General features: G+C 43.2%; 1 protein-coding gene across 3 annotated transcripts in view; it reads left to right on the plus strand.

The window, feature by feature from the left end:
- INSC (INSC spindle orientation adaptor protein) overlaps nt 1–13,178 on the plus strand; it is a 126,202-nt gene that overhangs the window by 58,391 nt on the left and 54,633 nt on the right. For all 3 annotated transcript variants that reach the window (XM_082628670.1, XM_082628672.1, XM_082628671.1), the window contains exons 3-5: nt 2,798–3,143; nt 4,143–4,195; nt 5,332–5,455. In XM_082628670.1, coding sequence (XP_082484796.1) covers nt 2,798–3,143; nt 4,143–4,195; nt 5,332–5,455 — 523 coding nt within the window. The remainder of the gene's footprint in view (nt 1–2,797; nt 3,144–4,142; nt 4,196–5,331; nt 5,456–13,178) is intronic.

Consider the following 13,178-nt stretch of genomic DNA (forward strand, 5'->3'; position numbering starts at 1 on the left):
TCTCTCAGAGCTGTTCTGAGAGGCTGCCTCCCAGACTGGAAGTCCTCAGTTTTGTCCGCCAAATAAAACATAATTTTCAATTTTTAGGTTGTGCATTCTTTTTAGTTGACATTGTTCTTGGGGTACTCCCTGGGGAGGTGGAATGGTGGCGGCATGTGGAGTCTTCTGCAGAGGTATGGCAGTAAATGCCTGTCACTCATTCAGATGTGTAGCTGGTATATGTCAGGCACTGGTAATAAACCAGACACGGGGGATGTCCCTCACAGGACTTGGAGAGTTCAGACAAACATACAAATTGCAATAGAATGTTATTAGTGCTCCAATGGAGGATGCACAGAGAGGTGGGGGTCCTGGGGGGCAGCTGATAAGCTCTGACTGAGGCTCTTCAGAGAAAGTAACACAGGAGCCGGGTATTGCAGGGTTGATAGGAGCTTGCCAGGTAGAGTATAAGGAAAGGAGATTCTGATCTGAGAGGAATTGTTTGTGCAAGGCCATGGGGGAGACTGTGGGGGAGCGGTCAGTGGGGGGACACTGAGGACTCACGCAGGGGAGTAACAAGATATATATATATAGAAAGTTCTCCTGCATTGTTGGGGTAATGGGATGCATTGCTGCCTTGGGGAGCCAATATGACAACATCTATAGAACTTCACTCCTACTCCTGGGGGTCTATGTCATAGAATGAAGATACTGGTTATGTAAGGGCATATGTGTAAGTGTGTTTATAGTGGCCAAGAACTGGAAACAAAGTGAGTTCCCAGCAATGGGAAAATGGTTTAATAAATTGTGATATATCCACAAAGTGATTTTTCATCTATCTATCTATCTATCTATCTATCCATCTATCTATCATCTATTCAAATTCTTTACAAAATATAATAGCTATTTTTCATGAAGGGAGAGGGAGAAAGAAAGGTTATTGGTAAGCTTTTATTTTTAACAATTTAAAAAGCTATAAAAAACCACATGTACAATTTGCATAAACAGTATAAGCTTTGTGGTTAAAAATTACATTTAAAAGCCTTATAGACAAACAGCTGCCTTGTTCAGAAAGTCCTACTCCTCCTTAAATAACAGTAAATATGAAGGCCTGATTTTAACCATGATAATTGGAGCATTCCGCTATCATTTCAGTCCTACTTGTTACCTTGTCCCTACTTACCTGGCCTCATCAATGCCTTCTGGGTGCTGGTTGTATTGACTCAGAATAAAAAGCCAAATCCTCACCTTGTCCCACACAGCTCCATAGGGTCTGCTCACCTCCACCCTCCACTGCTTTCACCTCAAGTCCTCCATCCCACTCTGCCAGGTTAACTCTTGTCTTTCTCACACATCTCAAGGACACTTGTGCCTCAGGGCCTTTGCACTTTCTGTTCTCTCTCTCTGAAACAATTTCCCCCTAGATATCTACATGGCTCACTCCCTCATGTCCTTCACGTCTTGGCTCAAAGGTCCATTCCTCAGTGAGTCTTCTCTGATCCACTTATTTTACATTGCAATGCCTACTCCCCCTTTCACCCCCACAACTCTCTATCCTTTTTTCCTGTTCTTTTCCTTCATAGCGCTGACCACCTCCAGCGTATTGTATGCATTGCTTATTTATTTTGGAAATTACTTTGGAAGTTGACTGTCCTCTCACTTGAATGTAACCTTTACAAGGGAAATTATTTTTATCTACTGCTTGCTCTTATAGCCCGGCTTAGAACAGTACTTGGTACGTAGTAGGCACTGAATACTTCTTTGTGGAATGAGTGAATGACTAGTGGCAGGTGGAGAATGGCTGGAGGCAGGTAAGATTAGCAACAGAAAGGCTAGTTAGAACACTGTTACAAGTCAAGGCAAAGGGACTTGAGCCCAGCCTTAAAGGTTAAGTGTGTGTGTTTTCTTTCATAACCTTCAAATAATGTTGAAATCTACTGTTTTTTAACTTCTCATTACTATGTCTTGATTCTTTAGGCAGATCAAAAGCTCCATGAGAGGGGAGGCATGGCATGTTGATCTCCACTTTTCCCACAGTGTCTGGCACTTATGTGATATTAAATATAATTAATTCAAGCAACATTCAAAGCTTTGTTAATGATCTGATATTACTATTATTTGACTAAGTGAATTTTAGAGTGAATTTTATTTGACAATGATCTTAAGATCTAATCGATATTCTCATGCTGTTGTACTAAATAGAGTTAATTTTGTTCCATTACAAAATTAGTATATATGCTTATGAAAGTAAATTTGGAAATTAGAGAAAAGTTGAAAACAAATGAAAAATCTTTTCGTTTCACCACCCATAAAGAACCACTAGCGTTTTAATATTTCTTTTAAATATTTTTTCTAGAGATAGCTTTTAAACATAGTTATAATAATTGTGTTTACATTTCTGCATACTGCTTTGCATACTCTATGTTTATTTTATTAGTGCACACATTTTTCTTTGCTATAAACTTTTGGAAAGCATTATTTTAAGTAAGTGCACATTATATAACCATGTAGCTGTACCATAGCTTACTTGACATAACTAATATTTGATATTTAGGCTATTTCTATTTTCCTCTTATTGTAAAGATAATCTGCTACTCTGTCAGACTTCATTGCCTGATTTGTCTGGTCATCTGCCCTCAAAAGATCTTACTATCTGTAAGATGGACATAATGAGAAATAAGAGGATTAAGGTAAGTGAATGCAAGAAACAGTGATGAGCATATAGTAGGCGTTTAGTAAACACCAGATGGCTTAGAATTGAAACCTTTGGAAATTGTGGGGTGTTAATAGCCTTCATGGCACTGTTCCCCGGCTGCAGGCTGCACCTGATGCAGGTGGATTCGGTCCAGCGCTGGATGGAGGACCTGAAGCTCATGACGGAGTGTGAGTGCATGTGTGTCCTGCAGGCAAAGCCCATCAGCCTGGAGGAGGATGCACAGGGCGACCTCATCCTGGCAGGCGGTTCTGGCCCTGGAGACCCCCTGCAGCTGCTGCTCAAGCGGGGTTGGGTCATCAGCACTGAGCTGCGTAGGATCGGGCAGAAGCTGGCCCAGGACCGCTGGGCACGCGTCCATAGCATGAGCGTAAGACTGACCTGCCACGCCCGTTCCATGGTCAGCGAGTACAGCACTGTCAGCAGGAGCTCCTCGCAGGAGATGGGCCAGGTGGGTTGTCTGGCATGGGCATGGGTGGGCACTCGGAATGGGGTTGCCTTTTAGAAGAGTGGGTCTGAATTGTGTAGAGTCCTAACTCTTCTTGCCTCAGGGACCTCTCTCTCCACATCCAATGAAGCAGGGAAGACAGTAAGGACCTTTACTGAGTATCTGCTCTGTTCTAGGAATTGTGCTAGTTGTTTTTACATACATCTCATTTACCTTGAACAACCTCTGAGGCCAACATAACCACTGAGAGACACCGTGCAATGGTTAAATACACCCTCTTTAATGCCTGCCTGCTCAAGAGTCAGCTCTGTCTGCTGTGTGACCTTGCCAAGCTACTTAACTTCTCTGTGCCTCAGTTCCATCATCCTAATGAGTATAATAATAACATTTATTTCATAGATTTGTTGTGAGGACTGAGTCCTAATTAAATTAAATTAATTAAAAGTATTAGCTAGTGTTGTTGTCCTCACTTTATAGATGAGGAAACAGAAACTCAGAAAGCCTAAGTAACTTGCCCAAAGTTATGCAGTGAATGGTATAAGCTGGATTCAACCTAAGGCTTTGTAATTCCAAAGCCCATGGTTTTGAATCTCCTCCAAGTCCAAAGCAAACTACTGAAAATCCCCCTTTATTTCTCTTTCTTCTGGCATCCCTTTGCACCTTCGTGCTCTACCCTTTTCCTTGCTCCACTTTGCAGACAGTAAACTTCTATTCATTCTTTAAAACCCAGCTCAAATGCCCCTTCCTCTCTGAAGCTTCCCAGATCCCCCAGCATAACTAACTGCTCAGTTTTCTTTTTCTGAGCTCCCAAAGCAACTGATGATGATCTCTTTTGCCATCCATATCACACTGTGTTATAGTTTATGTGCCTGTTTTCCAAATCAGGCACATTTGATCAGGCTGATTTGATTCTTCATCTTTATGCCCCAGAGGGCCCAGCTCAGCAGTTGGTCCTCGACCAGTGCTTACTGAATTGAATAAAATTGATCTATTTTTCTACAGATTGAAAAGCTGCTAATGGAGAAGTGCTCAGAGCTGTCAGCGGTCACAGAGAGGTAAATCTGGCCTCTGGGTGAATCTAGACAGGGTCTGCCAGCCAGTCCTCAGGCAGGGGAAGGGGCTGGCGTCTTCTCCCACAGGGACAGTGGGAGTGGGGAGGCCTGGTGGTGGTCTGGGAGTTTTCTTTTGCTGAGTTTTATCAGCAACCTTAAAAGACTCCCTTGGGATTTTCTGCTCCATTTTCAGGCCTGGGAGAATGTAAAAGACAGAGGAGAGGCCTGAGCATAGGAAGAAAGAGGATTCTTGAGGGTTGGTAAGAAGGAAAAATTTTCCCCCAGCTTTAGGAAGCCCCTTGATCTCCAAAGTCAAGGCAAGGTGAAAGCAGACACACCTTTATACTCACATACACATTGACAAGGATTTCACAGACATGCACAGATATATAAACATACATTCACACAATCACAGAAGTATACTCACACCCTCTTCTCCATATCTCACATACATAAACACACATACGTCTATACTCAGAAACGTACACACACTCAACCTTGTCTGTATGCACACCTGGGTGTGTGTTGACACTCTCCCTCACCCCTTCCAGCCCCCAGGCCCTAGAAGAAAAACCTGGAACTTGACATTCCTAGGACTGCCATGGGGTCTTTGGCCTTCCATTGTGAAACATTCTCAGGTCATAGGGGTGGATTTGATCTTGATCTTCCTGTGTGAGGAGAAAATCCTCGAGGCTCCTGTCTGCATGCTTTAGGCAGCTATTTCTTAAAGGGTCACAGGCATTGCCATATACCTTTAGAGTGAGCAAGGCATACCTGGCACACCAGCAACCCTCCTCTATGACTCCCATCCACCATCCCTAGACCCTGACCGCAATGATGGCAGATCCTCCCAGGGAGAAGCCCAGAGGTATGGATTTGGCTGCTTTCTGATGGCCTTTCTTCCTGACAACATGGACTGTTAGCTCCTATTTCAGGCCAGCACTTCTTTGAACACTAGGAAGCCAGGGGACGAGCCAGCCTTGGAATATTCCATCTCTGACTCCCCAGGAGCTGATGTCATCTTCCCAGGCCACTTGCATCACCACCAGGCCTGTTGCAGGCCCGGATCTGTCCCCTAAAATGGCTCTGGGCTGAGGGCCTGCCCCTTACAGTGGCCCACCCAGGGTTTCTTTCTCCAGGTGCCTCCAGGTTGAGAATGAGCACATCCTGAAGTCGATGAAGGCCTGTGTGAGTGAGACTCTGAGCACGCTGGGCCAGCACTTTGGCCAGCTGCTGGAGCTGGCCCTGACCCGGGAGGTGCAGGTCAGTGTGGGCTGGGCAGCGGAGGTGGGCAGAGGGACTGGGCCTGGCTCGGGGAAGCTCTAAAGTGGACTTCCTTGGGGGACATCCTCCTCAGACCACCAAAGTGAACCCCAACACCTGGGAGACAGGACTGTCAGAGCTGAGTGGAGCCTTCCTGACCATCTAGCCCAATTCTGCGTTTTCAAGATGTGAAAACTAGAGCCCAGATAGGGCAGATACTCACCTAAAGTCACACAGCAAGGCAGTGGCAGAGCCCAGCGTCTCCCAATTGCACTTTCAGTGTTGCTACCCCCACCTTAAATCTTCTCTGTTGAGTTATTGTTCACAGTGCACACAATAGATCCTTATATTCCTGAAAGACTTAGGGCACCTGCTGGGAACAAGTCAATTCTGGATATCCTGGCAATAGAGAAGAATCTAGAAAGGTCAGCTAGTCCAGCCCCTGCCTCTAGGGAAGGTGGTACTTGATTTCAGAAAGGACGAGGGCTTTTGAACCTGACAGATCTACTTTCAAATTGTGGTTTATCACGGGACCTTGGTCAAATTCCTTAATCCATAGCCTCATTTTCCCCATATATAAAGTGAAGACCTTCCCCAGAAGAGAAGTGAGAGGACTAAGCAAACAACATATGAAAAGTGCTTAGCACATAGTATGGGTTAAATACATATTATTTCCTTCTCTTGCCTTTTCCTATTTTTAAAAGCCTCCCAGAAAAGCTGATTCCATATGGTTTTCATTAGGAAAGGTATTTGCATGTTATTTATAGTTACAGAAATATTGTGTTACATATTTGCCATTCTTTTCCCACCACCAAATAAGAGCTTTCCACAAATAACAAATCCCTTCCCATATCGGCCTCTCTCCAAACTTGGCCTTTCTACCTATCCCAGAGTTTCCTTTCTCTCTTCCCTATGTGTCTGGCTCGTCTTGTACACAGCACAAGCCCTTCTGACCTGGCTCACTTGCTGGTCAGGGCAGCTGGCCCTGTGCAGCCTCACCCTCTCAACCCAGAAGGGTCTGCGGAGTTCACTCTCCCTGCCCCGAGAGTCTGGGACAAGGGAAGGGAAAGGCCAGGGCTGGGGCCCTGGAGCTGGCACAATGAGCAAATGTTGACAGTCACGTGTACCGGCAGGTGGTGATTCAAGCTAAGGCCAGCGTCCCAAATGGAACCATCAAGTCCCAGAGGGACCCAGTGGAACATGGGGCCGAAGTGGGTGAAGAAATTGAAGGAGTGATGAGCGAGGGTATTGAAGTTAGTGGTGGGGAAGAGAGGAGCCTGGAGGAATTTTTGAGCAGGAGCGCAGGTGCCCGCTGATGCTTTTTATGCCATTTTGGTGCCCTCTTGCCTGGCATTACCAGGTTCACTTAAAAGGGCTTAAAAGAGTTCTGTTGGATTGTAAATGGAAGCCAGCTGGGTTTGGAAGTAGTCCTTAGCTCTTTCTACCAGGAGCAAAGGGTAGCTTGTCTTTTTGATGCTCCAGGTCACAGATTCCTGGGAAAAGCTCCTTGGGCTGTCAGGAGCCTGCTTGGGTTTTGTGGACTATGTATCTGATTGCCTGGGGCACTGGGTCCATTCTGCTTTTTCCTCATCCTGACCTTGTTTGGGGTGGAATTCCTGACCCGGTGCTTCTACTTCCCTGGCTAAATCCTGCCCCATTTCCAGTCTGGCCACCTGCCTCACTGATGCTCAGCTTGGGAGCTGTTGGATCAGCTGATTTTCTCCTAGAATTGAGTCCCCCGCTGGTCTCCCTCCCCTGGTGGGGGAAGCAGTGTCTGTCCTCCATTCCTCTGCATATTTGTTAGTTTCTTGACAACACTGCTTCCCTCCCACATGCCCAGTGGTGTCCTCTAAGCCCTCCTTTGGGCTGAGCTTGCTGTGCTCTTAATATTTCTTGGCTGACCTTTAGCATCCTTTTACATTAGAAAGTTTCCATACAAAACAGTGGTGACATAAAGAGATACACTGGCTGAAGGCAGGGTAATCTGTTCAGTGTTGTGAGCATGTGTTTCCTAAACAGGTAACTCAAATCCTGTTCTCTAGGATATTAGTAATTATACAAGGATCCTACACTTGGGGTATCTTGACATAAATGAAATTAAGCTTATTTTTTTGCATCAGCATTTCTCTTATGATATGTTATTGTGTGTTGCAAGTCTTCTAAAAGGTCCTCACACATTCATAGTATTTCTTGTCTGACCTATAGTTTCCATAAACAGGGATTTTGCTTTCTTTTGTCCATGAATATATATCTAGTGACTAGAACAGTACCTGGCATACAGCAGGCATCCAATAAAGATTGATTAATGAATGAATGTTAAGCAGTATGTTCCAAACTTACCTAGTCACAGATCTTTTTTATTCTTAAAACACCCATTCATTTATTCTGGGATGCTGGTGTTTCAGGAAATGCAATTTGGGAAATGCCTTTTTTGCACTAGGGAGCCATGTAGGCTCTTGAGCAGAGGAACAGTACTCTTTCCATCCCCCCTCCACGCCCACCACAAAAACACAACACATGGTGGAATGGTGCTTACAAGAAGGGCCGTGATAATATAACACTACTCTGCACTGGTCTGCTCCATCCTGGAATGTTATGTCCAGCTCCAGACCCCAGATGTGTTATTGAGACGATGATTGTGCTCAGAGGAGCTTCCTAGGAGGATGGGGAAGGGCCGAAGATTAAGGTATGTGGGGAATAGCTGGAGGAGCAGGGATGTTTAATCTAAGAATGGAAACTCTGCTACCTCCGAAGGGAAGAAGGACCTTGGGCCAGTGAAGTGAATCTATAGGACATTCCATGGAAAAAGGGGTGGGCAAAGCAATAGGGCTGCCCCGCAGTAGAAGGGGCTGCCTTAGGAACTCCCCACCACTGAGGTGGGAAAGTCATGCCTGGGAGGATATCGGCAGTAGATGGAGGTTGGACTGAGTGACTTGCAAGGTTTCTTCCAATCTTGATAGTGTGTAATTCTATGAATGTGAGCCTTGTTGGGTAGTGGATTGAGCATGGCATTTGGAGGCATATCAGGGTTCAAACCCTGAATGTGCTACTTATGGCATCTACAAACTTGGGCAAGTTACTTAATTTCCTCAGTTTCCTCACCTCTACCTTGGGTTGTTGTTAGCGTTAAATAAGACAACACAGGAGTAACTGGCACTCTTCTGATTGCGTCAGTGGCTTTATTCACTACAGACCTGAGCTATCTTAAGAGAAGCTGACAACAAGCTTTGCTAAAAAGAGCTTCCTAATCACCTAATTACTAATTGTTTATTGAGATAATTTAACTACTTGGTGGGCTTGGAAATTTAAGGCTTAACTGTTAGGAGCCACCAATGGGAAATTAATGAACATTAAGGATTAAACTTTTTCGGATTAAAGGATTAGCCATGTGGGAGGTAAGAGGAAAAAACTTGATTTAGAAAAGATGATTTACTTGAAGACGACTTCTAGGGGACTCTCTACTGAATAAATCAACTCTCACCTGTACCTCTGAATCCTCGATTCTGCTTCATGTGGATAGACTGTATATGCATTCATCCTTTCATTCCATCAATCAATATTTATTTTCGTTTAAAATATCACCTTTATTCTAATAAAACTGGTTAGGGACTGTATCTCTGGCTGTGTGGCTGAAGGGAACTTGTTAAAACTTCCTCTCACCCCTAAACTTCCCCTTCCTGTCCCAGACAGAGCTGGTCAACCTCAGGCCTCACCTGAGGCACAAGAACCTATCCTGTGACACAGGTCAGACCAGAGGGACACGTCCTAAGAGGAAAGAGGCAGGCGCTAAGCTAAACATACTCGGTTCCTTCTTCCAAACTCACTAACTCATTCTTACCCTCTCGGCAAGGTGACATGGAGGGGTGGGGACTGAGGCCAGCAGAGGTGGTGTGGCTGAAATCTCTCCCTAGTGGAACAGGAGGAGTGGGGACCAAGTATTACCCTTTAGTGTTCACAGTTCTTGTCCTGTTATCTTATTGGCCCCATCTATCTGGCAGTGGTCAGACAGGAGCCTGGCTGGGCCCTTTGGAGGAGGAGGTCAGCTGCCTGTGAGGCAGACTTTCCACACCTTCAGGAAGCCACGCCCCCAAATAACAAACTCTACTCCTTTGTGGATACTTCTGGAATCCCAGTGGGCAATTTAGACTTTGCTCCCAGAAGGCTTGGACGTGACTAAAATATTACATTCATTAAATTGACTCTAAGGAGGTTTTGTAACTGAAGCTCAAAATTTGCTTTCCTGTTCTTTCTCATTCTCAGATTTTGCTCAGCTATGTTGTCCAATACAGGTAATCAGAGGCTGCAATGTGTGATTAAACAGTAAGATAAAGATAATCCAAACGTACTTGCCAGGATGAGAAATATAAAGATGTTCAAAATTTTAAAATGGTCTTCTATCTCATTTTAAAGTTCCCTGGGAGAAAATAAAGTGAAAGAAAACAAAACAAAACAAAACCCAAATCTGAATCCCTCTACTCTTAGGAATAATTCAAAGCCCCCGATTCTTAGGTTAATAGAATTCTCTTTAATTTTCTTATTCTGCTCACCTTAGCCAGGAGGGTCTCATCCCAGTGTGTGTGTGTGTGTGTGTGTGTGTGTGTGTGTGTGTGTGTGTGTGGAGTCATGTTTCTTTGGGCAGCTACAGCCCAGGCTGTCTCTCCAGCACTGGGAGGGATTTCTTCAGGGCTTTTCAATTTGTACTGGTCTTTCCCCACGATACTTGAAAGGGTCCAAAGAGTTAGTACCTTGGATACACAATATTATCTCAGCACTACTGCTACACTCACAGAAAGTTAAAACAGGCCAATCTTCAATCCTTAGGGCAGGAATTCCAGTCAACATGTCTTCCTCAGACTCTGTCTTTAGGGTTGCTGAAGACCTTAACAGACACTCATCTGCAGTTGAGAGAAAGAGAGTGGGTGACAGATACTGTCTTGGTTGCATCTGCAACAGGATGCCAGTTTATTTCAGTTGTCCACAGTCCACAAGGATTTGTGAACATACATTCACGGGGGGAAAGCATCCACCACAGGTTAATTGTGGTACGATGGTTACCATATATGGGAGAAAAATGTCTCCTTTTTCATAGAAGGGCATGTGATACGTTTCTTCTTCCTGCAAAGCCAGGCATTTGTAATTCCTTCACAAAGACTTGTTTGATTTGCATTCTTTGCCCTCCAGCATTTTCAACATTTCTTAATTTCAAGCTCCCCTCCAAACTTTGTGTTTCTGCCACCCCAGGCTACACTGATTTCTGCTGCTTGAAGTGACTTGGGCCAGTGGTCTACTGCTTCAGATGCATTGTAATCTCTGGGTTCCCAAAGATTTCCTAGGAGAAATGCAAGCACGTATACTTTTAAGGAAATCAATTTCCAGATCTTCAGTTTTCATTTGTTTTCTTTCCTAGAAACAATCCTCCTAATAATACACAGTTTTGTTTTGTTTTTGTTTTTGTTTTTTTTGCGGTATGTGGGCCTCTCACTGTTGTGGCCTCTCCCGTTGTGGAGCACAGGCTCCAGACGCGCAGGCTCAGCGGCCATGGCACACGGGCCTAGCCGCTCCGCGGCATGTGGGATCTTCCCAGACTGGGGCACGAACCCATGTCCCCTGCATCGGCAGGCGGACTCTCAACCACTGCGCCACCAGGGAAGCCCCAATACACAGTTTTTACTAGCCCTTCTATTATTTTCCAAAAGAAAGGCATATTCCTCACCCATCACAAATCTTATAGTGCATTGCCCTTTTTTGCAAAAATCTTGGAGTGCAAATGGGGAGATAAAACAAAAAAGAAGCCTACATTCATGAACCATAAACCTTTAGGCCTCCATGTATTTCCATGTTTTTAATATTTCTGTTGAGAAAAGCATTAGAAATTGTGTATTTTGTCCAGTGTGCAGATTTTCTGAATCTAGAAATGTGGTAGAATGGTAGTGTGTGTGTGTGTGTGTTGGAGGGTTGGTTGTGAAAGTTTCCAATTTATCTTATCCCTTCTATTTCCATTATTCTCAAATCGTGCATACCTCTTGAGGGACATTCTCCTTAGACAAAGCAAAGAGAGCACAGGTAGGACAAATCAAACACTCAAAATGGCTTTTGGGGGGCACTTTTGAAATGCAAGCAATTCCTTTCAGCTGTATCTTATGCTCAATGCTAAGTGATGTCTAAAGGTTAATGATAATGATTCTTTTAAATGTAACTGGAATATTTTTGAGAAAGACCACATTTTTCAAGATATACTGGGTAAAATTCACAGATACAAGTTTTGCATGATTTTTCTTTTCAGATTTGATGCACATTATTTAAGGCAGCAGTTAAAGACTATTTTGTCAAAACATTTTATGAAATATTTACACTAATTTCTACTTTCTGTTAGCAAAAGATATAATTAATTGCTGGCAGCTGGACTAATTAGATTTAAGTATAAATACTTTTCTCCTTTAAACACGTAGAGAAGTTCGATCATAAGAGCTGCAAAAGACTTCCCTGGTGGCGCAGTGGTTAAGAATCCACCTGCCAATGTAGGGGACATGGGTTCGATCACTGGTCCGGGAACATCCCACATGCCATGGAGCAACTAAGCCCATGCGCCACAACTACTGAGCCTGCACGCCACAACTACTGAAGCCTGCATGCCTAGAGCCTGTGTTCCAAGTAAGAGAAGCCACCGCAATGAGAAGCCCGTGCCCCGCAGTGAAGAGTAGCCCCCACTCGCCGCAGCTGGAGAAAGCCTGTGCACAGCAACGAAGACCCAGTGCAGCCAAACATAAATAAATTAATTAATTAATTAATTTTTAAAAATGGTCCACATCAAAAAAATATACCTTAAAAAAAAAGAGCTACAAAAAACCGTCGAATGATTTCAGATATTTTTATTCTCAGACCTTATTTAACTATTTCCTGAAATAAACACCAAAGTTCAATACATATACACATCTATTTACTGAAGGAATGCAGTGGCTTTTATCATATTTCCAGATTTATAATTACTTTAATGTTAGCTGTATATTACTTTGCATTATGAAAAGTTTAATAAATTGTTTTATTTTGGCTTTAGAATATACACAAGTAAATCAAACTTTAAGTCTATATTATTTTAATATTGACAGTTTTTAGCATTTCTCCTTACAGAATGATTTCCAAAATTATTTGTCAGCATTTTTTAGCATTTCTTGGAATACACATTAAAAATTTTTAATTAAAAATGAAGTCAGCTCTATATTGAGTAAAAGCTAAGTTGACTTGGCTGATTGGCTTGGCTTAAAGAATAGTCTTTGCCAATTAGGTTATAGGGTGAGTATTTTCCATAAATTAAATAAGCAAAAGCTGTAGCTTCAAGTTTTTTATTTGAAACACATAAAAATATTTTTTAAAAATTGTATTGTTAATGAAATTAATAATATTTTGATTTTCTTAATCCTTTCTGAATAATTTGGATAATCCAAGGTGCTCTAAGTGAAAGAGTAGTGGGTATAATTAAGAGTTACTTAATATGTCTCGGTAAAGTACTTCTGGAATTCTTCCCAGAAATTGAGATAAGTGAATGAATGACTCTAATGATTGGGTGACAAATGTTTTGCAAGTCAAATGGTTTCCAGTTCTTTGCTTCTACCAATTTATAGGTGTTATCAGCTGACAGATCATTAAAAATAGTGTTTGATGATAGATCATTATGTGATTACATAGCTCAGAATGTGCTCAAAGGGTGAGCAACTTGGCTATACAT

The sequence above is a fragment of the Mesoplodon mirus genome (assembly GCF_964341445.2).
Source record: "Mesoplodon mirus genome assembly, chromosome: 7".
In the NCBI taxonomy this organism is placed as follows: domain Eukaryota; kingdom Metazoa; phylum Chordata; class Mammalia; order Artiodactyla; family Ziphiidae; genus Mesoplodon; species Mesoplodon mirus.